General features: G+C 38.7%; 1 protein-coding gene across 29 annotated transcripts in view; it reads right to left on the reverse strand.

Moving 5' to 3' along the window:
* Positions 1-10,314: 10,314 nt before the first annotated feature.
* Positions 10,315-27,707, reverse strand: part of nfasca (neurofascin homolog (chicken) a) — a 66,556-nt gene continuing 49,163 nt past the window's right edge. For 5 of the 29 annotated variants that reach the window (XM_016680603.1, XM_016680602.1, XM_016680598.1 and 2 more), the window contains 8 exons: positions 26,157-26,390; positions 24,661-24,780; positions 20,166-20,309; positions 17,495-17,623; positions 16,794-16,829; positions 15,737-15,806; positions 14,127-14,168; positions 10,315-11,464 (listed from right to left, as the gene is read on the reverse strand). In XM_016680603.1, the coding sequence (XP_016536089.1) occupies positions 11,236-11,464; positions 14,127-14,168; positions 15,737-15,806; positions 16,794-16,829; positions 17,495-17,623; positions 20,166-20,309; positions 24,661-24,780; positions 26,157-26,390 (1,004 nt within the window). In that variant the 3' untranslated portion in view covers positions 10,315-11,235. Of the gene's footprint in view, positions 11,465-14,126; positions 14,169-14,723; positions 14,844-15,736; positions 15,807-16,793; positions 16,846-17,494; positions 17,624-20,165; positions 20,310-24,660; positions 24,781-26,156; positions 26,391-27,707 lie in introns of those variants that run through there. The other 24 variants (XM_016680614.1, XM_016680613.1, XM_016680612.1 and 21 more) reach the window with 17 other exon arrangements.

Here is a 27,707-nt window from a genome sequence, read left to right on the forward strand (position 1 = left end):
TAATTCGAATTTACTGTGTTTGTGCAAAATACTCCACAGTCGTGGCTCGTATATTCATGTAAAAAAAAAAATAAATAAAATAAAAGATGAGTTGGAAAATGACATTATTTCCTTTCTCCCTGCTCATAATAATAATCTGGAACAAAAAACTGTTTGAAAAAGGTTAAACACAGAGCCGGCTCAGGCACTGCAATAGTTTATCTTTGCACCAAAAAAACCCCAAAAACTGTTAAACGATTTTTATTGTTAAATTTTTCTTCGTACCTTTGAGTGGAGTTTAATGTGTAAAAGTTTGATTGAAATAATAACCTGTGGGGATATCCTGCTTGATAAATGGATATCACATGATAAATGGAGGAATCACAAAAGTTTCAGCAATGAGCGACAGCTTAAATCCTTAGTGACAGGTCAGCAGGATCATCATGGAGGTCCAGGGGTGGAGCTTAATGAGAAACTCTACCAATGCTTCAGATTGTTGGGCTATTTCAGGGTCAGATGTACAGAATATGTATGCATTAGCTGTTCCAGTTTTGGTTTATGGTGAGGGTTCCATGTAAAAAAAAAATGTGTTTGAGTTCAGTCTGAAACAGGCTCCTAAGCTGAGAATAGATTGTTGCGATGAAGGCGGAGTTTCAGAAAAAGCAGGAGCTTCTTAAAGAGACAGAGTCCCAATTTCAAGGCATTAAATTACAAAGTCAAATTTCTTTTAAGTCATTTTTGATATACATAGAATTTATATGACAACTGAAGGTAACATAGTTGCTTGATTATGCTATAAAATGGAACTATGTGCCTGAAAAATGACATAATACCGCCCCTTTAATGCAACAGTTACAGCAGGAAGTCCCTATCAGATCTTGAGACTAAAATGTCTGCATGTTTTTCTTTGCAAAACAGCTCAAACTCATTCAGGTTGAATAAAGAGAATCTTTCAGCAGCAGTTTTTAAGTCATGCCACAAATTTTAGGACTGAGACATTCTAACACATGACTATGTTTTGATCTAAGTGTTAATGTAGTCGGCCTCAAACTGTAACCCACTGATCTGCTGTTGTACCGCTGTTCAACAGTAGATTTGTGGTTTTCATAGAACAGCCATCAATATCCCAGCTGTGAGATTGTGAATGTAGTCATTGCTTGTGGGAGTAAAAGTCTTCTAGACTTAAAGCTTGCACTTTGCATCAGTCATCACTGTCTAGAAAAGCTCACGTTTCCCATGTACAGGCTATCATATTTCCGAGTTGTTAAAGACAGAGAAGGCAGGTCTAGCTGTGTCCTGAGTCTGCATCCATCTGTTGGCCAGAGCAGGACAATCAATACTGCTGATATTAATGATGGTTAAAAGCCTACAGAGAAACCGGAGAGATTTTCTTTAGCCTAAAGCATGGGGTGTTACCCCAGGGGATGCTGAATGTCCTGCTTGTCCAATACAGTCAGGTCCAGCTAACTTCCCTAAGGTTATGAGTAGATTTTTGATGGGAAATACAGTATATGTCTGCCTTTGTTTGAATGTTCTAATAAATTGTAAATGTAGCCTGAACATGTGATTTTTTTGATGACTTCACACAATCAAAAAATTCATGTGGAAAGAAGAAGATCGCCTCAGCTTAACCATAATAATCTACAAATGCACAGGCAGCTCCAGGTTGTTCTACAACAAAATATTCAATATGCTGCAAAAATAAGAATCACAATGGTAATTGTAATATTGATGTGTGTATTAAAGTGGATCCCATGGTACTGGTTGGGATTAGGCAACACAGCCAACCCTGAACAGCTAAAACCTGCAAACCCTTGAGACAGCTTTTAAAAATGCTTAAAGGTGCCTATTTTAAATGTTCAAACATTAAATATACTTTACTATGCATTAATATTCTCAGTGGAAACAACATAAAATAACATCTACAGTTTCTCATACTTACACTCTTAAGGGTGCAGCCAATCAGAGCCAAGAACAATGAATGGGGCTCCCAGATTGACTGCTTTGCGGACGCCAACCAATGGGATTTCAAGTAGCACTATGTCTTTGTATTCCAGCTTCCTGATTGGCTGTACCCACAAGAGCAGAGATAAAGAAGACCGCTTGTTTCTGCAGTAGTGCCAAGACGATTTCCTCTGTACATATTATTGCATATTAAGGTGTTTGAACTATTAAAATAGGTAGTTATAAGTGTTTTAAGAGGGAGTCTCAAGAAACCCCCATGAATGCTGGGGTTCCACAGTAACTCCATGGATCAGATCCAATGTGATTGTGTTTGAATGAGGTTTGTCTCTTTATGCACAAATCTTTCACAAATTAAGTCAATCAAGCTTATTTGTGTCGCACATTTCACAAACAAGGCTGTTCAAAGTGCTTCACATCATCAAAACACAAAAATACAAAGTAATAGAACACACAGTCAACAACTGAAACGTTACATTTTGCCAAGTCCAAAATCATTACACATCAAAAAGTTGGTCAGCGTTTCATTTATTATGACTTAAAGGTAACAAAGTAGGTGGGTGTTTAGTCTTGATTTAAAGGAACTCAGCGTTTCAGCTGTTTTGCAGCTTTCTGGAAGTTTGTTCCAGATTTGTGGTGCATAGAAGCTGAAAGCTGCTTCGCTAAGTACTATAGACTTCCTTGTACAGTTGACTGTAAGCTTCAGGGAGAACTCCTGATGGAAGGATCCTCCTGTTACGCCACCAAACTCTTCCATCTCCTGCCACATGAAGCGCAGCTAATGTGTGCTGTCATCACAGTGTGACACATTAACGCCCACCACAGCACACCACCTTCCTCTGCCCTCCATCTGTCTCTCTCTTGGGGTTTGCAGAGTGACTACGTAATGAGGTGGTCCGGGCACAGCAGCCAGATAATAGCAGATGACCATTAGCTCTATTACACACGGGGAAACACCAGCCACAGCAACAAATAGCAGTCCTATTGTTTTCCTGCCCCGCCTCTTCCACTTTGCCTAATCAGAACATTTTGGGACTCAAGCCATAAACAGGTGGATCAATAATAAAAATGTAACTTAGCACTATTTTCATGTCTCTGAGAGAAAAGCCGCATCAGCTCATCTCTGAAATATTTTTGTTCCAGACTTGTCAGTTGAAGCTCTTTCTGTTGCTTGCAGACTACAACGAATAAAAGAATGCACACTCATACTTTAATTCGCCAGATTCTGCTGCTATAGTAACAAACACTGAAGTTAAATCCTAAGGTACTTACTGAAGTTAATAAGTTCTTCAGTACTTACTAACTGACGTACTTACTTCAATTGATGGTACTGACTAAGTCTACTGTAGATTTACAGTCTACAACAGTCTACTACTGTAAAGTAGACCGCCACCTGCTGCAAGGTTTTCCTGTGGAACGTAACTCTAAATTATTTTTTAGAAATCTATTTTATCTGTACATAGATTTTTAAAAATCTAATTCATTGATTTTTTTAAAAAGATATTTTAAATGAAATACTACTTAGAAAGCTGAGATACCCAATATCTAGGCCTAGGCTAGATGCTGCCTGATTCACTAGCGGCTGGGATTTGCAAAACAGCCAATCCTGGAGCTGCATTCATTTTCCTTGGCTCTGATTGGCTGAACCCTGAAGAACAGGTAGACATTAACTGCTGTAGTAGTGCTAAGCTGTTTCATCTGTGTGTATTAATACATATTGAGGAATATTAGTTATTTAAGCAATTTTAAAAAAGGATGTTTCAAGCACTATTTGCTTACGTCTATGGTCTCTAACCTCAGCGAATGGCAGTCCACTGTATACACTGTAATCCAAATTTGACCTGCAATATTTTTGGATTGTAAAGTCTAAATGAGCCAAATGGTTATAATTATCATAATTCTGTTATCTTGAGCTGAAAAGGTAAAAAGCACCTTTTCAGTTCAATCATAACCAAATATAAAAGCATGCTAATAACCATGAACTCTTCTTACATGTTTGCATAAGCTCTGAAAGCAGCAAAGTGTGAGAACATGTGGGTGTTTATAGATGAACGTTTGTTAACTTGTGATGCCCTTGTTCTTCCCTGACACCCAAACCCTCAGTGGCAGCTTAGATAATAAATCACTGAATTTAAATGATTCATAAAGATTGCTTTGTGTCTCCACTAAATAATTTATGATGCACTCGTTTTGACCTCGGTCCCCCTGCCCAGCCCATTCACCTTCACCCATCCACCATGCTTGTCTAGACATCCTGTGCAGTAATTCCCAACTGGGGCTGGATGTGTGGATAAGTTGTCTGCTTAGTGAGGCACTACTAGCCATGCGGCACCACCCACCCTGACGGAGGAGTGGAAGATAAGGACGGAGCTCGCATGGGAGGAGGGGAAGTGAGAGACAGAAGTTTGTACAAGGCCTTCTCTATACACGCTCTCCGTTTGGCGTGATCTTTGTCTCGGGGTCTGCAGTCTACGTGGGCTGGTCTGAGCGACGTTTTTGGGTGGAATGTCAGTTGACTGATTTCTTTTCTCCTCTTTATAAGATTGATTGATTTGACCCTTCCACCACTAACCAGTCTCTGACGTTGTTATTTCATGCTAGTCATCAGTGGAAGAGTTCCCATTTGTCTTGTAGTGGTCACATTGTGTCGGGTGGATGATGTATTTTGGTCTAAAGCTGTCACTAACATCTTTAGCGGAAGTCGGTGGGTTCCTGATTTATTTAGGTCCGTCATTGTAAAACAAAAAACAAACAGAAAGCTTAGCTGATTCTGTGAGATGCTCCTTTGTGTTCATAATTTGTGCATCTGACAGGATACATAGTTGTGTCACCAGGTGACTCTGACCCCATCCAATCATTGAACAGATGCTTAGAACAGATAAATGTGTGGATGTGCCAAAACTTTCTCCAGCTGAACAGAAATAAAACTGAAGTTATTATCTTTGGACCTTTTTATTTCTCTTTCACACTGTCTCTTTTTCAAAATATCTTTCTCTTTCTCACTGGTTTTTCAATGTCACATGCTGCTTTTATTTTAATTATGTGAAGCACTTCGAAATGCCTTGCTGCTGAAATGTGCTATACAAATAAAATTTGATTGATTGATTGATTGATTGTGAGCTTGTGGATTTGTTCTTCAAAATCTGGATTTTTTATTTTGTTGATCTTGGGAGTGAACTGGAAATAGATACAGCATCTTTTAAGTAACCCCAAAAACTTCCACAAGTTTGTGTTTCAAACAAAAATGTTAAACAAAATTTGACATTGTCTTTCAGAATATGTAACAGCAGAAACCATACGCAATTGCGCATTAAAATTACTCCCTTGCATTAGCTTTGGATAGACTAACAGCCAGCATGCCCAGGCTGATCATGTACCAGATTGGCTTCTTCCTCTGCTGCTCAGTAGAACAACTAGACTTGTGTTAGCCTCGAATAAGCTAACAACCAGCAAACTAAAATTTGAAATGTGGGTGGGCTACAATGTCTGTAAGCTGTAATGGCTAATGGCATTAGCATGCTGTAGCTTAAAAGCAATACTCAGACTCCTCAAACGTGGACTATATTATTCTAACATACTATTTAAAACCAGGTTAGTGATTTGTGAAATCTTTAGGTGATTAAAGTTGAATGAAGGACCATAGTTGTGCATTCATCATTGCACCAACTCATTTTAATTAGTTTAGGGCTAATTAAATCTAATTTCCAAAACTATTCAATTCAAACCATTTTCAGATTTATCCAGTTATGTAAGGTAAACCATATTCTTGACTTATTCTGATGTAAGCAGAAACAGTTGTGCTGCTATTTGCTTGGTTTATTAAACAATAAGTTTGATTAGCGCAGAGGGACAAAACAGGTTCTACAAATTATGACAGAAATCACGGACTGGTTTGAAGCACTCCTCCAGTAAAACTCTGCCACTCCCACCATCACCACAGAGGAAGAGAGTCAATAAAACAACAAAATCCCAGAGGACCAAAGAAATCAGAAGTCAGACATAGAGAAAAGGAGATAGCTTTACTATAAAGAAGTTGTTGCTAGCAGAAGTTGCAACATCTCATACACGCATATATGATGAGTATACTTTTTTTCTTGAGTACTTTACAAACGCTTTACTTTGCATGTTGAAGCAAGACTTTAACAAGCTGCTGTGATGCGCATGGTAGGTAAAAAAAAGAGATGCAAATATGACAGTTCATAAAAAGCCATACACCATGTGATCAGTCATTTACAAAATCCAGAATCAAAGGTGTATTCTAAAGTTCGAAGCATTTGGAAAGGAAGGGGAAAAAAGAAATGGACATTTTCTTTCAGAATGTGTAACTGATGGGGGTGGGGAGAAAAAGAACTAAACTAAGAATCGAGGTGTGTGCTGATTGTTGCTCGGTTTTGAAGCCAGTTTACTTTTTTTACATGTAAGCAGACGGAGCAGCGAGATGCGCGTTTCCAGACCACATCTTAAAGAGGAGGGGAAAAAAAGGACACATCCACAGAGAAAGTTCCAAGCTGGATCGTTCACTGCTTTCCCTTTCCTTGCTTTCTGCTGCGGCTCCTGTTTCAAGCTTGTCAACATGTCGGTTTAAAGCAACAATACACTACAGAACAATGGCATCCAAGACTTCATCCAACTAATTAAAACTTCACAAAGACAAACAGGGAAAAATGGATTTTAGTATGGAATAATGTGGATTATTTTTAACAGTCACATGTTTTGTTTTGAAGTGAGAGCGAATGAGGAAGGCAGCCTGTTAGAGGAATGAGTTTTGGTCTAAAGATCACCTCCTCACAGCTCTGCACATGCACGCATCGTTTTTACAGCAAACCTGCTCAAAGGTTCCTGGAAGAACTTCCTGATTGTGTGATTGGTTAGAGAACATAAACAGTGAAATTATGTGCAAAAATTCTCATCGGTGGCTGTTACGTAATTTGCCAGCAGGCCTTGTTCTATTCTTGGTCTTATTAACAACTCTGAACAAGCGCTGGAGCCGGAACGGACGTTCTGTTGTAGCATTCAGATCATGAGATATGCTGACGGGTCGGGTAGGTAACCAACTAAATAACATTAGCATAACAGTGAAAAAAATTAAACTTAATTTTAGAATCTTTAGTATGTAATTGAAGGAAACACTTGCAAACAGTGGCCGTGTTTCCATCAATGATTTTTATACACATTTTAGAAAATTTGAAAAAACTAATTCCTCAATTTTGCAAAAATTTTTGGCTGTTGGCTTTTCCATCCATCCATCCATCCATTTTCTAACACCCTTGTCCATTGGGAGGATTGCTGGTGCCTATGTCCAGCTAACGTTTCGGGCGAGAGGCGGGGTCATCCTGGACTGGTCGCCAGTCTGTCCTGGTGGCTTTTCTGGAGGGGGGGGGAGGCTAATGCGCTAAAGTAGAGATGCTGAATGTGCATGAACACATTTGCTGAATAGGTTCTGACGTAGCGAACTTTGCCATCCACTGGTGGGGTTAAAGCCTCCTGGGGTGGGGTTGTTCCTGGAGGGTCTGTGCCTTAAAGAGGCACAAAACCTGGAAAAATTTCTAAGTCCAACATTACGTTTGCGTAATCTGATTGCTTCGTTCCACACTGGTAGATGGAGATGTGCCTCATTCGCATTTTTTGTTTGTTATTTCTTTTTCGCGAATTTAAATTTGTTCAAAATTCTCGTGACAATTGGATGGAAACATAGCAAACGAGCTAACGAAATAAATTGACCAAAAGGTACCTACTGACCCGCATGAACGGGAAGAATGTGTGCTACCAACATTTATAGAGTAAAGTGACAACAACATGGCTGCACATACAGACATTGCTTTGCGGGTTTCAAATGAGATCCTGGAAGAAAATGAAGGACTTTCCCCAAGTAAAATCAGTTCGAGGTCATTCAGAACAGCTGATGAACGCGTATCTTTGTGCTAATTCCAAAAAGATATTTGATTGAATCAAAGACCAAGGAGATGCCTTGCTGCTTTACCTGACATTGTCAGATTGCTCTGTAAAGGCAACGGCGCAGAGAGAAAGTTCGCATCAGGTGCACACAGGTGCAGCACGCCTCACAGATCTCGACCACAGTGAAGTTGAAGTAATCTGTCACAAGCTAGAGATGCTTTGGGGATACCAACATGTGACTGTCTCTCTGGATAAGAACATATAAGGGGAAGAAACAATAATTATTTACAAAATGGTAGGAGATCTTCTTCCAGGACCTGCATGTACAGAATAACTGCCAAACAGTAAATAAGAATAGAGATTTTCTGTACAGTGGGCGGAGTTATATTACATAAACACACAGCAAAAAAACATAAATACATGATGGTGACAACAGGAGCAGAACAACATGTGGCTGTTTTGATTTAAAAACACAAGCTTTTCTTTAGTTATTGTTTTGTGTGTGTGTGCGCGCGTGCGCATCTGTATATCTCTGTTTCTAAAAGGCCAAAATGTTTCTAAAGTTGTTTTTAAGTTTTGGTGTGATTCTATTTCTGACAATGAAATGCAGCCACAATAAAAGGCAAAAATGTCTTTTATTTTTAAATTAAATATGAATATAATGTAGAATTAATATTAATACTATTTCTGTAATAGACATATACATTAAATTAAATATTTACATGGAGTTCCAAGCTAACTAAAAAAAAAAAAAAATCGATGTTATTCATTGAAGAGCTAGACTATGTTCACACAATAGGTCTAGATACTCAAATCCAGTTTTTTATTTATTTATTTTTTCCGTTTTAATTCATACTACTAACTCAATCCGACCGCAATCTACTTCTATTTGAACGGTTTACAATCCCAAAGCGACTCGCAGGAGAAGAAGAACGTAGACGTCACACAGCAGCACTCTGTTTACGGCAGTAATAATGGATGGAGCGGTCTGTGGATCAGTCTAAACGTTTATCCACAGTGAGAGCTGACAGCATCGTCACAAGATCATAACAAGACGATAACTTTCAGGATTACAACTTTCAGATATTGTTTACATCCAGAGCTGCTGCTTCTTCTGGTGCAGCGTTACGACGCACGTCTCGCGTCAATGACGTAAAAGACAGAGAAAATGCGGCACGACGGTTCACACCGCCGATGCTTTTTGAAAACTTTCGGATATGTACGTGATTCAGTACCACATATGCAAGTGGAACAAATCCGATTTTTTTCGGGCTCGGACTGAAAATGTTGGATATGGGTCATATCTCCTTTTTACTCTTTTTCTCTTTTTCACTGTTTGTTCAATGTCATATGCTGTTTTTATTTTGTTTTTAATTATGTAAAGCACCTTGAAATGCCTTGCTGCTGAAATGTGCTATACAAATAAAATTTGATTGATTGATATATAGGAGGGTAGGGAGGGGGGAAGTCGAATTTGAGTCGCATTTGCCTGCTGTGTGAACATAGTCTCAGATAGTGCTGTTGAGTGGAAGAAGCCACACTCTTGAGGGCTAAAATAAAGTAATGCATTGAATAAATAATTTGGTAAGTAATCAATATAGGAATCAAAACTATTCCTACAGTTTTTTTTGTTTGTTTTTTTTACTGAACACAGAATCAATCTATCAGCTTGCATGAATGTAAAATACTGAGCCTTTCTCTCCAAAATCAACATATTAGAGCATATGTCATTTAAAAGTGATTCAGTTAATTATGACCATACTGTAGAAATTTTACTTTAAAGTAGCATGAGAACAAATGACTATCATAATCAGGCTCTGCAAAGAGGCGCAAATGGCAGAAAAACGCAGAGTTGTGGATTTGTTCATCCAGTTGGGTTAAGACAGAACATGAACGATTTTACAAGTCATGTGAAGGCAAAGAGATGCACAATTTTTATCTGATTTTAAATGTCGTGGTGATGTGATAATATCTCATTCATTGAAGTTTACTTGGTTTATAGTGGACACAAACATCTGACTGTTGGCGGTAAGAAGAAATCAAAGAATGGAAGCAGCATAAACCCACCTTAAATCTGGACACACCTTGGTTTTTCGTCCACAGGAAGAATTGAAAGTCTGCTTTCAAAATCTAAAATATCCAATGTGCGTGTGTGTGTGTGTGTGTGTGCGCGTGTGTGCGCGTGCGTGTGTAAGTGTTAGTGAGACTCAGATTTTTATTCCATTTTCTGTCATGAACCCAAATACTGTTGCTACAGATTTTGATGTTTTATTAATAGTGTGCAACAAATTTGAACTCAAAATAAATGAAAATGTGAGGCGCCATGGCAACAAAAAAATCAGAGCAGTGGTGGCTTGCTTGCTTATTAGGGAATTAACTGGGTTTGATATTTTGGTGTTTCTTGCTAAAACTACCATTTCTGTTTCTATTTAGTGCACATGTTTTACTATCATGCTCCAAAATATTAGTTTTTTCTCATTATTATTCAAAAGATGGTTTTTTTTTTTTTTTTTTTTTTTTTTACAGTAGAATGTAAGAAGGGCTGAAGCCTGTGCAGATGCTGGGTTCTCTCTCTCTCTCTTTTTTACGTACATTAAAAGGTTGGATTGAACATTGGAGACGAACATGTCGATAAAAACACGCGATTTCAGATTTAAGATGGCTAACACAAACCTAACGTTATGTTTTTATCAACCAGATTAAACTCAAAATGTTATGGAGGTTGTGCATAGTTTCAAGGGGCACTAAAATGTGTGCCAGGACTGTGTACAGCATTTATTAGGATTCAATACATCATCTACCAGCTGTGGAAAACAAAAAAAAGAAGAAAAGAAAATCGTTCACTGCGCAGTAAGTATCAATATGATAAACATATCTGCCAGCATCCTGTTCAGATTAATGGTGAGAGGCTGATATGTCACAGGATGGGGTCAGAGTGGACTCAGGGATTCAGATTCAGAGGAGCATCTCAGGCAGAGCAGCGGCAAAATGATGGGGGGAGACAGAAAACCCAACGAAAGAAACCAAGACTGCTTGCTGATGCATCCAAAGCCGCCACTGAAGGCACACGTCAAAGTTTTGCATGGGTGAAGAGCAGAAGGGGGGCGCTCCGGAGACAACTTCTCCTCTCCGTCCAACGATTGCCTCCGACGGATCATGTAATCAGAGCCAAGAAACGGAAAATTAAAGGCTTGTGGTCTAAGATTACCCCACCCCCCCCATGTTCCTCGTCTTTATCTCTATGGAGGAGAGCCTGTTTAGTCTCCAGACAGAGCCTCCTGCGTTTCTGCGTGTACCGTGTGTTAGATACTCGTATAATCAAGTGTGTGTCTCGTGTACGGTGAGGTGCCTAATGGGAATCGGAGGGACGTTGGGCAGTCCTGCAGCGGCGCCGCTCCGCTACGCCAGCGAGTAGATGGCATTGACAGGAGAGGTGGCCTCGGAGCTCTCGTTTCCCTCCGTCTCGTCTTTGTCCTTCTTCACTGTGTACTGGCCGATGAAGGAGCCGTCCTCGTTGAACTGGCCATCGCCGCCTTCGCCGTAGTCCACGAGGCTGTCGTCGCTCTCCTTCACGTTGCCGTCCAGCGAAGTCTGGCTGCCCTGCAGAGGCTTGTTGTCCTCGTCGCTGCTGCAATGACCAGCAGAAAGGTTAGAGATTCAGAGACCAGTGTGCCCTCTTGACATGGGCACACTGATACCAGTTAAAGCTACGGTATGTAGCTTTTATAAAAACCATGTTTTTTACATATTTGTTAAAACTGTCACCATGTCGTGCTCTCTGAAGAAATACACTGCTCCCCACCAAAAGCAACCAATCAGAGCCAGGAGGAGGGGCTTAGCACTGTCAATTATCCTCATGTACTCATTGCTAAATGTGCTGATGGCAGAGAAACAACATATGGTTGCTATGGGTGGCCATGCTAATTAGTTTAGTGCAGCAAAGAGCAAAAAGGGAGTGGGGGCAGGGAATGAGCTGTACACACATGGGGATGATTGACAGCGCTAAGACCCTCCTCCAGGCTCTGATTGGTTGTGCTTAGTTAGCTCTGGGAACTCTGGGAGAAAGTAGAGGAGCTCAATTTTTTTCACAGATTATTTGTTACTATTACAACATAGTGACCGTTTAAACAAATATGTAAAAATGTACTATTTTTATACAAGTTAAATAGTGAAGCTACAAAGGCATACGACATAATGATTGCTGGAGAAGAATCATTTTTCTGGTTCACTTTGTCCCACATTTTTTTTGAAAACTGGTTCTGGATACACTCAACCCAAATGCTTCTCTAACCTTCACCACTGCCTCCACAGATTAATTACCTACTGGCTACATCTTTATGTGCTGCTGTTCTCCAACTTTGTATTTCCTTCACAATCTAATTCATAAAAGTGCGCTATTTTTTTTCCCAACTAGCATAATTTCTAAGATATTCTAAGCCATTGCTCCTCCTTCTGGTCTATTTACAAATCAAATTTAATTTCAATAAACCATAAAACAAAGACGGAGCAGGGCAGGCAACACAATAAATGTGAAGTTATGAAAGTGCAGCTCTGTTATAAGAAACTATTTAACAATTTAAAAAAAAGATAATTAACCCCTTTGTATTTTCATTTTTTGTAATCAACTGTTCAGTCATTTGAAATATTTCACGTTTGTTTTTTTATTGCTATTCTCCTGTCACAATCACAAAGTTTTTTCTGAGAGTTAAATGAGGGCAAAGTGTCGACATGTTGCCATGGAAACCAGAAGCAAAAGAAGAACTGTCCTGAAAATATGCAAATAGCATCTCTCCAGGAACAAATTTAAATGAGAAATTATGTTTCTGTTTATCCATATTTATTTATATTTTTAGGGAAACTACAGCCAGAAAAAATTGCTTGGCATTCTCATTGTTTGCAAAATTGTGCAGAAAAAAAATACCGCCTGCTGAAAACTAGAATTTTGGTGCACGGAAAAAAAAAAAAAAAAAAAAGGGAAAACAGTGACCTCTAGTGTTGGTTGGTTATAAATGAAATGAGTCGCAGAAGTTCATCCTCTCTTCCTCTGAAGTCTGACAGATTTTTTTTCCCTCATTTCTTCTCAAAACAAATAAGTTGTTGCAATTATTTAAAATCATGTTTTCCCTTTTTAAATACAAAGATTCAAATCTGACGACTGTGGGACATTCCAAGAGATGCGTCGCATGCAGAGATCGATGAGCATAGCAGAATGAAACTCTGAAGCAAATCCACTGTTACTGGGAAAGCAGTGGGATGGAGGGTTCAGCAGCGCGCCACCATCAAGATTAATAGCGCACAAGAGTTTTTATTATTCCCATGAAATTACAAGTTAGAACAGAAATATAAATATAGAAGAAATGACAATTTGCAATACGTTCAATAGCTGTTTTCTCTCCAAACGAATCAGTTGCAGGGACGTTTTATTCTGCTGTCATTTACCATCCGCAGCATCTGTTGTTCATATAAAACCGACATTCTGATATGATTTCTATAATCAGATGTTTTAAAAGTTAAGCTCTATGTGGCGGCTCCGACTTCGACTCCACACCTCGGTTCCTTTGTCCCCTTCCTGTCTGATTACTGTTAAATAAAAAACCCTAGTACAGATTTTTATTTTATTATATTTTTTAAAGCTAAAGTTTCAATTAAGCTTGAATTGAAGCTTCTACTTTGGGATTTTTATTTTACTGCCAAATTGTAACAAACAATTCAAACAGAAAACTAATATTGGTTGTCATACTAAAAGTAACTTATGTAATATCAAATGTCTGAACTGAATAAGAAAAAAAGGTAAAAACTTCCATCCACATTTTGGAGTCCTTTTTAACACAACAGATTTAAAAAGGATATTAATACAAATGAAGCTGGTATAGAATTAAGAGTGTGTTTAAGTATTTGGAAATATGGTGGGGGGGAGGGGGTTACCTTAGAACAAAGAAAATATGAATTTTTAAAAACGGAAGAAAAATCCATGCAAACTGTCCCCTTGTGTTTTTATTCACCTGAGCTAAAGAGAGAACTTACCTTCTCCATCAGTCTACAAACAGCTATGTTGTTCACCAACATTTTCGTATCTTTATAATAAATACTATATGGCAAAGAATCCATCTAAAGTCAACACAGATTCCTCTTTGCAATCTGATTGAAGATCCAACATGGCAAGCTCTGTGGTCTTCCAGATCAAGCTCCGGCTGATCAAGCTTTTCTTCACCCCCTCCCCCGAATGCAACCACCCAAAAAAAAAGCGTCCATCCCCACAACATGCACAAGTCGTGCCGGCACCAATGTACCTGTTTTCATTTTCGTTCCTGTCGCGGACAGATGAACCATTTCCGCATTTGGAAGAGAAAGGGATGAAGTATGAGGAATCGTGGGGGGGAACAGTGAGGGCAGAAGAGGTGCAGAGAAAAAGATAGAAATGACAAAAACACGAGCTCCGCTCCATGCATGCGTGGGAAACCTTCCACACACACCGACACACACACAGGGTTAAATGGAGGGACTTGCACCGAAATTAACGTCTGATCTGGGATCAATAGAAGCAACAATCTTAGCAGTAATGGTGTGTAACGGACAGAGTTGATTAATAAACTAAACGTGATTAATTGGAACAGATTAATTGTGTTAACACAAAAGAGCAAATCCGCAGATCACCCTGTTCGACATTTATTACCTTCAGATTTACCTTGGTCTCTTTTGGAAACAGATTTTCTGAGGTTTTTACAACACTAAGTATTTCACAAAACCAAAGCTACTTAATAATAACAACAACAATAATAAAAACAATACATCCTTAATAATAGTCTCAACAATATGAGAGGCAAAACCAGGAAGGTCTGTGGAAGCTCCAACGCACACAGTTAAGGGTAAATGTTATGGTGCCACTCTTCAAAACGAACTGGAGTTTATTAGCTGCAGATTATGTACGTTTAATAAAAGCCATAGTAGGTTAAAGAAGATGCTAGATGATACAAAAAAAAGGACAAAACCACATAGATCAGTGGAACCTGAAAGAACCAAAAGACAAATCACTTACAAAACGGCTATAGCACACAGTTCACACAGCAGTCCTGATGTGTACCAGCTCCTGTTTCCTCGTCTGCTGCTGTAAAGGTTTTCTGAACAGCGACAGTTTATTGTTGGATCATGACGGAGGAGACAGGAGTAACTGTTCTGTATGAACGCGGTCTGACGTCGTCGTAGGACTCTAGTTTTATTCTAAAGCCTCATGTTATTGAGTTTTTTAGAACGGTGTTCGGTTGCAACTCAGAACTATTGAGAGATCATCTCTGATTGGCTGGCTGCTTTCCATGGAGGACAATATGTAGCTGTTTCATACGCAAAGCAGACATGATTTATCAACGTTTTGGAGCATTTTCAGATTTTCATGATTATTCCTAATTTCTAATAATCACTTGTAATTATTTGGTAATTTCTAATATATATATTCTTAATGATGGTTCTTTTTTGTTGTTTTAATTTAGCTGAGCAATTTTGAGCGCAAATTTAAGGAAGATGTGGAGCCTGCAGCTGAAGAGCTCACAGTTGCTGTTGTTGTGGTTACGGCTTCTGAAGAAGGAATTTGTTTGATTTCAGAGAATGTTGAGATTATTTCCATTTGTTTCCCCACTTTAAAATAGAGGAGCTGTTGCTCCACTGATCAGGCGCCTTGGCATGTATACATAAAGTAATGTAAATAGTCATATGGTATTTATCAGATATAGTCAGTAAAATGACTGTCAGATTTCCTTTTTCCACACTAAAGACTTTTTCCACAAAGTGAAACAGTGTTTCTCCTTGTTTAATGTGATCCATGAAGCTACTTTGAAAAGACTTTTGTACAATTGACTAACTTTATGCAAAACACAGTGAATGCAATTATCTCTTTGTTTATACTTACTGGTAATCAAAGGATCCATCCTGATCTTTCTGATCCACTGGATCCAGGGGAAGATCTTTTTTGTCACGAACTGATAAAAAAGAGAAAAGAAAGAACAACAACAAAAAAAGAAAGGTTTGCTCAAAGTTCCACAGTTGGTAAAGTTCATGTATTGGTAGCTTTTTGGGATCAGTTTAAAAAACCCAAACGTTTTTTTTTTTTTTTTTCTTTTCTGTTTGTGTTTGTTTGGTCACATCGTCAAATAAACTTTAATATCAGACAATAACTGGAGTTGATACAAAAAGAGCCATTTTCAGTTAATGGTTTGTTATAAAGGGAAAACCAATGAGAGAAAGGACTAGTGGTAACACTTTATTTGAAAGGGTGTGCATAAGACTGACATGACACTGTCATAAACATGACATAACGTCTGTTATGAACATAAAGGAGTCTTTATGAATGTTTATGACTGTTGTCACGAAGTATCATTTGGTAAATAATGACACTTTTAATGCAAAGTTGCTCTAAAAGTTGCATTAAAAGTCCATTAAAAGTGCCAACTTTGCATGATTTTGTAAATGATGACAATTTAATGCAAAGTTGGAAATTTAATGGACTTTAAATGCAACTTTTAAAGCAACTTTGCATCAAAGGTGCCATTATTTACTGAATGTCACTTCATGACAGTCATAGACATTCATAAAGACTCCTTCGTGTTCATGACAGTGTCATGTCAGTCTCATGGACACCCACCCCGTCAAATAAAGTGTTAATGAACACTTTACTGTGATTCTCTTTCACTGTAAATCATAAAAGTGTAGATTAAAGATGGGTTATTTAGTTACTGCTGATTAAAAAGATAAAATATGCATTAATTTGTGATTGCTCCCTGTCAGACTGACCACATCAGTAACTCGGGGTCTGCTGGAGTTTGTATTAGAGCCACGGTGTTTTGTAAGATCTTCTGTCATTAATTCTTCACTCACAAAAAAGAAGAAGACCTGGTGTTACTCTGTCAGTCTGCATCATGTTAAGCCCCTTTCTGTTAGTTTCATGTCTGATCCATCATAGCACCTACCGAGGTATTTTGTGAAACCAGTCAAGAAGCCGGAACCTAGACATTACAGAAACTGTAAAACATTATTACAACTCTGAATTCTCTTCTTCCAAGGGTTTAGGCCATCAGATGGCCATTTTCTGATCTATATGTGTTTATTATTGTGTCAACAAAGAGATATTCTTTTAGTTTGATCTACAAAGGAAAGTATTTCAAATTCAATTTGATAACATCTGTCAATCTAGAATAGAATAGTTTTGGAGTCCAAACTGGAGACCTAAATGTTTTTCCATCGTACTGTACATAGACAGAAGTTCTAGATATACTTTAATAGAATTCCAGTTAAATATAAACATAGAGAAATGCAATAGCATGACTGTTGACCTGCATGAGTCTAGAAAAAAAAGAAAACAATCATAAAAAGCAATGTAAGGCAGAGTAATACAGTCTGAACCAAAAATAATTATAACTATGGATAAAATTACTTTTATTTCCTCGGACTGAATGTAATGTTACCTGTTATGTGATCCAGTGAGTCTGACTTTTGTGTACATAATCAAACATGTTCATTAGTCAGAAAATCGTTCAGAATTTCTTGTTTGAGATAAACGGCAAAAGGATTTTTCTCTACAAATCAAATATTCAGAGGGCTGCAGATATTATCCAACAAAAACATAAGAAGGATTGAAAACACTTTGATTGAAGTGAATTTATAGCCTTACTTGGGTATTTGCCTCCTCGACTCCTCTTGATGAAGCAGACAATGAGGAGGATCAGTATAATGAGGGCAATGGCACACATCAAGCCAATGAACCAGCCCTGAGTGGCTATGTCTACCTGGTCTATGTGAGCTGGACACACACACACACACACACACACACAGAGAGAGAGAGACAGTTTTCAGGATCAGAGTTGTAGTTTTCTCATATCTTGTCACATTACATAATTACATTTATCCACAGCAGCAGAAATCTTCTTTCTCTAGAAGATTTAACTTACACTCAAACAATTTAGTGAATTTTGTCATTTAAATTACCCATAATCCTCCCTAAAAACATAGCAAAATAATAAAGCCTTTTTTTTTCTTTTTTTTTTAACTTAGGTACTATATGAGCGGTCTTTGCGATGTGAAGTTGCAGCAGAACTCAGGTTGGGATGATTTATCATCTGTTGTTTGCTTATAAATATCAAATATATTTCATCATTTACAACAGCTGCGCTTCCATGACAAACATGTGCAAAACTGTCAGTATTCTGCTAATGTCAAAAAAGCATGATTTCACAATTGTCTCCAAGAAACGTAATTAAAATCCCATGTGTGTAAGCTTGTTCACACTCATTAAAAATCACGCCACTCCATGATCCTACACCTGCTTCCTGTCTTCCTCTTTGATTTCCAACAGAGGCAACATCTGTGACATGTTGATCATGTGATGCAAAAAAAGTGTTTCTGTTGCAGCTTTGCGAGATAAACTACTTCTGATACGGACAAAAAACCCCACCAAAAACGTATTTTTATTTTTTTTTAACTGCCATGTTTCCGTGAAACAACTTTATTTTCAAAATGTCAAATTGTGCGACTGTGTGGTCAACGGAAGCACAGCTGGTGACGATGATCTGCTAATCTACATGAGCAGAAGCAGTGTAACACTGAACCTTGATAATCCAAACAGTGATTAAACCAAGTCAGAGGTTGGATAATGTACTGATACCATTACAGTTAGTTAATCACCGCTCAATAAATCTGGGTTGTGTTTTAAGAAGGCAGCCATTGTTGAAAGAAAGTCATAAGAAGAGTTGATTCAGACAGACACAGCAAAGCTGGAACAAGGTGCTCTGCTCCAATCAGTGTTGGGTTTTTTGTTGTTTTTTTTTTTACCTAAATGTAAAAACTAATTTTAACTGACACTGAACATCACCAAGAACACACCAGGCCCACCGAGAAACATGGTGGTGGAGGTACCACCAAACCATTGACTCAATAGAAGTGAATACAATGGTGACCTTCAGTTGTCTGATTTTATTTTGTTTTATTTTTTAACAATTTTCCTTTCATTTCATAACTACGTACTACTTTTTGTTGGGTTACCTCATAAAAGGTAACCCAACATTGATCACTGATCCATATTCTGTTGAGTTTGGAAGGCAGAGAGCTAACCAGCACAGATCACATTACTTATGCCTGAGTCCAAACAGATGCTCCAATATCACCATGTTCATTTTTCATGTTGTTTCTATGAACTGTTCTTATGTGAATGATTACAATTAGCAACAAACAGACGTTGCAGTCAGTCTGATGGCTGATATCAGATATATTTCCATCAGCTCAAGTCTATAAAAACTGAGTTTTACGTCAGTTTTGTTCATTCTCACATACAAACACACACACACACGCACGCACGCACGCACACACACACACACCCAACAAACAAAAGTCATTTACTTGTAAACAATAAAGCAGTCAGGTAGTAGTTATGTTTGTTACATCTTAACCAATAGATATGCATGCCTAGCTAAGTTAAACTACAGTTGAAGTTCAACTAGACATCTGTCCTGGTCCCAGTATTCAGCAGTCAAAGTCTCTTTCAGCTTCTGACCTTTTATACCATGACAGAAAAAGGCACAACATACAGTGGAGCCCCCGCTGTGTGGTTCAGTATTTGTGGGTTTTTCTGTTGAATGTAACTCCAAATTATTCACAGAAAATCCGTCTTTTTGTGTGTTTTCCTGTAGAGGATTTCGAAAATAAAATATCTGGACAAAAATGCAGCTTGGGAAAATGAACTACCTCAGCACAATGCTGCTTGACTCTGCTATTTGCTGGTGTTTGGTCGGAAACCAACCCGGAAACGCCTTTCATTATCCTTGGCACTCACTTCCCAATAGCCAAGATAAGTAAGACCGTAACTTTGAGATGGTTCCCACTGTGCGTAATAATGCATTTTTGAACTATTAAAATGTGATTTTAGAAGGAGTCTGAGTTATATTCCTTAGCATTTAGCTAAAATTCTCAAATGCCAAGGTCCTAATCCAAACACCAGGGGTCCGCTGTACAGCCATGTTATTACAGGAGGTGTTTGAAGCAATAATGTATGCATACAAATACTCTGTCTAATTGAATTTATCAATAGTTTTAAAAATTGACATTGTCACTGCATCACAGTTATAAAATTAATTATATGTAAACAGTTTTATTTTTCTTTTGAAATCTTGTTGGACAAAATCAGACCATGGAGACAAATTCATCGTAGACACAGTAGGAAAGAAAGGACTTCAACCTTCAGCCATTTTTACTGTGATGCAGAAATCTTACTTTGCATCCTGATATTAATAAACAATATTGCAAATTAACAAGTCCATTTTAAATTTAACTGAAAGCAGCTCTCCTCTCACCTGCTTTAGTTTTAAAGGTGACAGATTTGCTGACGCTGTTGAGCTCTTGGGAGTAAACCCTCAGATGGTACATTTCACCAGCGATCAGAGCCTTCAGATTAACGGGCGGCTGTTTCTCCTTTTCAACTGCCACTGTTTTGTTGACTTGGAGACACAAGAAAGGTGCCAATCACACTCCGGAGGCGTCACTGACTGGACAGTGATGACTGTCGTGTGCAGCTGAGATCACAAAGTGCTTCAACGGAGAGACCGGTTTGCAAAGCGCAGCGTGAGTAGACGGTTTGCTGATGAGAACAATGCATTGCCATCACAGATAATAAAAAAGATGCGTTCGTGTACCTTTGGCATGTTTACTTTAGCAAAATGAGGACAATAAATTCCACATCTTGTGGGTCAAAGTTCAAAGTTAATCATTTCCAAAGGGCCCAATTCTCAAGAAAGATTCTAATAAAAAAGGGAAACAATACAAATGCAAAAGGCTACAGCATTGTGTCAAATTAAACTGCATCTATGGGTCTGGTTTTCGTCCAGCTTTATTGGACAAAAGTGAAGGTTTTGGGTGGCAACGCATTGTTGATGTGAAGTTATTCTCACAGTCACACTTTCATATTCTTAAAGTCCAGTCAGAAAAGAGCAGCAACATCATTTGCATCTTTGTGGCAGAATGGCATGCCAGTCATGACCGGGACGAGCGACAGTCATGACTCGGAAGTGACAGCAAACAGGAGGGAGTATTAGCTGATGACATCAGGCGCCACGTGGTCAACCATTTCAAAGGCATGATGTCATCTGACAACATCAGCTCAAAGCCACTCTACACCGGAAACATGCAGTTTACATGCAGACACAATACCGAGGGACATCGGTGCGCCTCTACTGAGGCTGTGGAAAAATAAATCAGTCTGAGTTCACTCAGGTTCTAAGTTGACCTTGTGGAAGTGAAGGACACGACAGGAAGTTTCTGGTTATCCACAATGTTTCAGCTGATTTCATTTCCAAGACCTGCACTCAGTCTGCATTCCCATCCGGAAATACTCAGGGGAGCATAAAGGGATGATGATGATGATGATTATGATGGGATGAAGGAAGTTGCCAGCCAGGCTTTCTAAGAGTCAAAGCTTTTAGACTTGACCCTGGAAATCACATGGGATTAAAGGAGCAGCAAATCAATCCCATCATTCCCCTTTCGTTCATTTCTTCCTTTCTGATCCGTTTAGAGTCAGAGTGCATTCAGGGCTCAAAGTGGCCAAGAAACAGAAAACCTTCATTCTCCTTTTCATACAGTCATAGTCTGAGGGGTAGACCCATCGCAGTGTGATGAAAGAAAGCATACAAAACAAATTTAAGAATAATGTTCCATTCCCTTTGTAGTTAGAACTCGGAAATTTCAATTTCCCAGTCGTAAAAATCAACCGGAACGCTCCCCGAAGTCGGACTCAGACGACCTCCAGTTAGGAATTTTAAGGCCTAGTTCACGTTTCAATATGGCCGCTTCTAAATACGTTTATTTTACAAAACACATTTTGAAAAATGGCCTAAAATCAATGTTACATGCGCCTGCATCTATAGACCAGACAACACCACCAAGGGTTCATTACCACCAGCCCTGTTTAAGGGTCATTTAGACCCAACAAGCTTTTTTTATTCTGTGCACAATCTCACTGACCCTGTATGCATTTTTACAAGGTCTTTTGTTGTGTGTGGTTTTGGAAACTGACGGTCTGACGAGACAAACTCTCTCGCTCCCCTTCTGTCATTGTCCTCGCTCACTGTGGAAGGCTTAATCCAACTCCAGCTCCGTTTGCCTGGAAAGTCCGGTTTGTTTGGAAAGGTGTTAATTGGTAATGGAACACTGATGCAGACCAAAAAAGAGAACTGTAGTCCACCTAAAAACTGGGGTCTTGATTGAAATGAACTCTGGGCAGTGAAAGTTCCTTCGAGTGACCAAAAGTATTAATGCAACGCAGTAAGCTAGCTGAACCTACCAACCAAGTTACTGGTATACTCTTCAGCTCTAGTATATGGCAGTTTTTGCTTATTTATTTATTTAGTTTCTTCATCAAGTTGATTTCAGAAATTATCGTTTTTGTCCTGGACAGTCATATTCAATAAAACAAAACAAGTGTTTCAATGAGATTAAAAATAACTATTGAAAATAATAACAAGGGCGGTATGAAACATACTTTTTTATTAATTCTATATTTTTGTATTAAAGGGTTTTTTCGTGACGCAGAAGTTAAAGCTTAACTTGACTTTCTGATTTTGTACTGTGTGGAGCTGATAGATTATTACAGGAAATGTATTAAAACACCGTCACATATCACTTTGTTTAGCCATAAACATATCAAAAATCATGCAGTGGGTCTCAATAAAGTCCCTGTAAATCCAAAACAATTCAACCTTAACCAGTTCTAGACCTTAAAAACAAAGGGAAAAGATGTGCTTCAGAAAGGAAAGATTCAACAGTATCTAACATCGGTTCCACAAAGAAAAAAGATTACTCTGACAACATGGGCGGTCAGAACAGTGGCATACTCAAATAAAAGTCCATGTAAAGCAATCAGAGTGGCCCATTTAAAGTGAAAGTCCAACTGGAGGCATTCCAAGCCAGGCAGCAGCATGAACAGAGATGGCACAGAGAGCTAGAGACGACATGGAGAGGGACTTTTTATAAGAAACCCAAACAGTCCCCTCACGGATACAGTGTTAGAAATCAAATTATCCAGTTATTTCTTTGTGTTTAGGACTTATTTAGTTCAAATAATTCAAATAAATGTAATCGAAGTGCATCATATGATTTATAAATGTGTACAAGAAGTTGCAGGAAACCTCATGTCATACAAATATATAATCAGAAAATACATTAAAAAAATATCCCAAATGCACACATTACAAACTGTTGTGGATTTAATAGTTTTTATGTTAAATAGAGTAGTGATTGAAACATTTGTCAAGTCTGGTGTATTTGCTTCCTGAACATCTGTGCAAACAGTTTTTATATTTTCCATTTTCTTAATGAATGTTTTTAGATAACACCATGCAGATATTTACATGCCCTGTAAAACCTCCACGCTGTCCTACACTGAATCAGACACATTTTCTTTATTTTTAGGTCAGTTAATATTGCCAAAATTATCTTTATTTGCTAAATGACAAAAATAATGAAATATGTTTCATTAGAGGATAATTTATTGCTTTTTTTAAACTCTGAAGATCACATTCATACAGAGTCCAATGGTTTTGAACATCATGGGAAAGCCCAGATGATGATCTCATGGCTTTGCAAGCTTCTGATAGTCTAACATCTGAGTTAAACTGAATCACACTTATGAACCTCTTTGAGGTAACTCCCCAAACACACCATGCTCTTGTGTGATTTGATGGAAAAAACAAAAATAAATCTGTTAAAATGCAAGGAAACAAATTGTGGAGTTCCACCAGGATAGTTTGTCCAATGTTTTGGTCTAAAGGTTCCACGTTCCTCCATTCGCACTGGAATGTACAGTTATTAAACTATCCTGGTGCAAATCTGTGAGTGGACGAAGATGCTGCTGAAGCTGGTAAGAGAGTCAGTATCCATAGTGAAACGTGTCCTGTACCTGCATGGGGTCAGTGTGGAGGATGCAGTGACTCCAAAAGTAACATGAGGAGCCAGTTTACAATTTGCAATTGTACTTGGAAGCAAATGCCTAATTTTGAGACATGTGCTCATGAAACTAGAACTGATCAGTATAGTCATAATGTCCGTGATTACTGTGGTGGCCACATCATGTTTAGATGGTTTTCTGCAGAATCAACTGGAACACTTCATAAAATATTAATACTAATGACATCAGACAGGAAGTTAAAGCTCGGGGGGCAAATGGGTTTTCCAAATGGACAATGGCCCCAAGAACACAGCCAAAATGATATAGTGGCTTAAGGACAACAAAGTCAATGTTGCTGAGTGGTCATCATAAAGCCCTGATCACAGTCCCATGGGAAATAACTGGGGAGGAGAAGAGGTATATGTGAGCAAAACGGCTAATGAACCCAAAATCTCCATAAAAATATTGTGAGAAGCTTGTGGAAAGATAAAGTTTAAAAGGGAATTCTACCAAATACTGAGGAAGCACATTTAAAATCTTGAACTTTACAAAGGTTTTCAAAAATAATTTACATCTTCTCTTAATTATTCTGGCATTTAGCAAACAGGCATAATTTTGATAACTCTAATTGACCTCAACAAGGAAAGTTTAGTCTGATTTATTGTCAGTCAATAAATAGGTACCTCTGATTTCCTACAGCTCCGCAAACATTTGGTACACATTTGTAAATCATGCTAAGCACAATCACAGCAACACTAAGATCATATTCTGGTAACAAAGGCGTCCAAATTTTACTCTTCAAACTTTGTGTGCCATCCCTGCGAGGGATTCAGTTCACTCTCAGACAAGCAAACATATGTTTGATGTTTTGATGTTTTCGGACGTTCGGCACAGGCTTTGTGTCTTACAGTCCAGAGTGACCTCTAGAGTAAACTTGCTGTCAGCTGGGAAGTTGTGACTCCAGTTGACGTCCGCGTAGTAACTGTTGGGGACCACCGTCAGACTCCAGATCTCCCACCGAGGGGTTACTACACAGATGGGTAGTTGGGGGATAGGATCAGGGGCAAAGGGTTAAAGGTCGGAAGAAACAGGTAACACTTTATTTGACGGGGTGTGCATAAGACTGACATGACACTGTCATAAATAATGACACTTTTAATGCATAGTTGCATTAAAAGTCCATTAAAATTGTCAATTTTGCATTAAAAGTGCTCTAACCCTAACCCTACCCTAATCACCAACTGGTTTTGATTGTGAAAAATGACTCATTAGCCCCTTTCAGAACAATGAAACCTCCTTTTATGGATCATGTCATACCTCTCGTTCTCTGGACGGATAACGGTTTGTGTGTGCTTTCAGAGCATGCAGCTAGGAGACAAGATCAAATAGGCGTGGCCTACAACTTTAAGAATTGAGCCGGGCAGTATGCTAAGTGTTCAGGGTTCTAACTGGCTAACTTGTGTATCTTAGCTCTTATGAAAGTAAATAATATAGATCTTTACACAAATAGGATCTTAAGTTGTTTTGCAAAAAAAATAAATAAATAAAATCACGAAATAAAAAAATGTAAACATGAAAAAGATTTCTAGATAAAAGTAAATCTGTAGTTTTCAATACTGAATCAAGACAATGAAAGTGTACTCCACAGGTCAGGAGATAATGCTTGACCTGACGGATCGCCAAAGGTTTCAGAACAGATCTAAGGAGCCGATAGTATTCTCAAGGTAGGGTCTGAGTCTGTAGGTCTACAACAGCTCAGAGATGTCTGTGTGCTTCAGGATGCAAAGCCATAAAAGTTAACAGCAGGAGTGGAAACGTAACCAATGAAGAGACATTAGGACAAGATCCATGTGTGAAAACAATCAAGCACCTGTCTCCTGTTTGTCCAAAAGAACTCAATGTTTTAATGCTCAAACATTAATGTGCGCCATAGCATAGCATATTCTTATTTGCACAAATCTGCTCATCAGTTTACTTTATGTCATCTTAGGAGTACACTGGGCAGCTCTCTGATCTTTATGGACCTGTGGACTTGCTGCCGTCTTTGCTTTGCATTGTATCGTTACATCACACCCTTAAGACCTGACTCTTACAGTTCAAGTCTCTGACTACCTACCAAGTAGATTAGAGATGTAATATTGTTAAGTTGACTTTACATTATCCTCCCTTATTCCATGTCACGACCAAAGCGCAGACAGAATCCACGGTCTGAAAAGGGCTACTGGATTTATCATGTCATACAACACAATCTTCCAGTATGTCTGTTTTTAGTGCAACATACAGCACAGCCTATCACGATGCAGTCCTGACATACCTTCCTGTTTTTTGTCAGGTGGGAGAAGGCAACCATATTCCTTCAAACTACAAAGTGAGACTCAGTGAAAAGCAGTAATACAACATGTACCCAAGACATTCTGATCAACTCGCTTGGTGGTGACCAGCACAGGAACTGTGGAGGGTGTAGTTGCCTCAGTGGTAGTAGTAGTAGGAGGAGGAGGAGGGGTTGTTGGAGGAGGGGTAGGAGTTGTAATACTAATTGTTGTGGGAGGGATGGTAGTAGGAGGAAGGGGAGGAAGGGGAGGAAGAGGAGTGGGAGTAGGAGGGGAAACAGAAGACAGGGTGGCGTCCGTAAGCTCAACTACAGGGAAGGAAGAAGGAGAGAGCAGAGGGTTAAACACAAGGCAGCAGGAACATCACACAAAACTGTGACACACTGACACTCTAGACGATGGAGCGTAGAACTGAATGCCATCATGTTCCCCTCACTGGAGCAATCACAAAATCACCCACAAACCACAGTTGTTTTTATTTTGTCACTGATGTCATTCAGTCAGAAGCTAGAACAGAGGAAAGCCAGGACAACCTTTCGTTTTCCACTGCCCTTATCTTGAGTGTGCGTGCGTGCGTATGTGCGTGCGTGTGTGTGTAGTGTCTTTTATTTTCTGGTCCTCAGAACCTGCAATCCTTTAGATGTTTTCCTCCTTGAAAACTCCACATTCAAATGACTTTTCCTGTAGCACAAGGCTACAAGGGCAGCACAGACATGTTCAGGTGTGCCGAAGCTGAGAACATCTAAAGTACGAAAGGCTGAGAACGCCATAACACTAACTAACATAGCTCAGCATTGCTACCACCAGGTGGTGAAATATTGGTAATACATGTGGCTCTTCTTGGCAATTAAGATAGTGTGTTCTACAGCAGCTATGTTTAAAATACTATAGTCATTAATCTTTTCTAGTTTTACTATAAGAAGACAAATTACTTCAACTTAGCTTATTATGAAGTCAAAACCAAAATTAAAACTTATGGGTTCAGTTTGGGTCCAATAACTTCAATGCTTGACATTAGAACAAATCTAACCAATCTGAATGAAGCTCTCTGCACAGATTTTCATAAATGACATTGAGTAATAACAATATGTGTATGACCTTTAGTTTGTCTTCTGATACTCAGAGTTTCCAGAATAACATGCATTAATGTGGAACCTTTTCAAGGAAACAGTTTGAGTTGCATTAGTTCTGTTAACCTGAACACAATGATGTAGCGGCCAGACTCATATGAGGAACACCCCAAACAACAACACCCCAAAAAACAACACCCCAAAAAACAACACCCCAAACCTCAAACAGCATGCTATTGTCATGTATTTCATGCATGTCCTTAACCAGCGCTTCACTAAATTACCAGCGTTTTTAAGCCATGACAGTTCAGTGGCTTCAAAGGTCTCTTCAGGGAAAGGCTTCATGCTACCTTATGTGTCACATTCGGAAGTTGCCAATGATTCACTGAACAGTGGTGATCCATAAAGACGACGTCATGACAGATGTGCAGAAGCTCAAAACCAAACAAAACAAACAAGCAAAAAAGAAGCCAGTGGATGACTAAGCAATCCAAGTGTTTTGTACCTCAGCATTCCCTACAACTTGCACACTTAAAAAAAAAAAAAAAAAAAAAA

Source organism: Poecilia formosa, unplaced genomic scaffold (assembly GCF_000485575.1).
Source record: "Poecilia formosa unplaced genomic scaffold, Poecilia_formosa-5.1.2 Scaffold248, whole genome shotgun sequence".
Lineage (NCBI taxonomy): Eukaryota > Metazoa > Chordata > Actinopteri > Cyprinodontiformes > Poeciliidae > Poecilia > Poecilia formosa.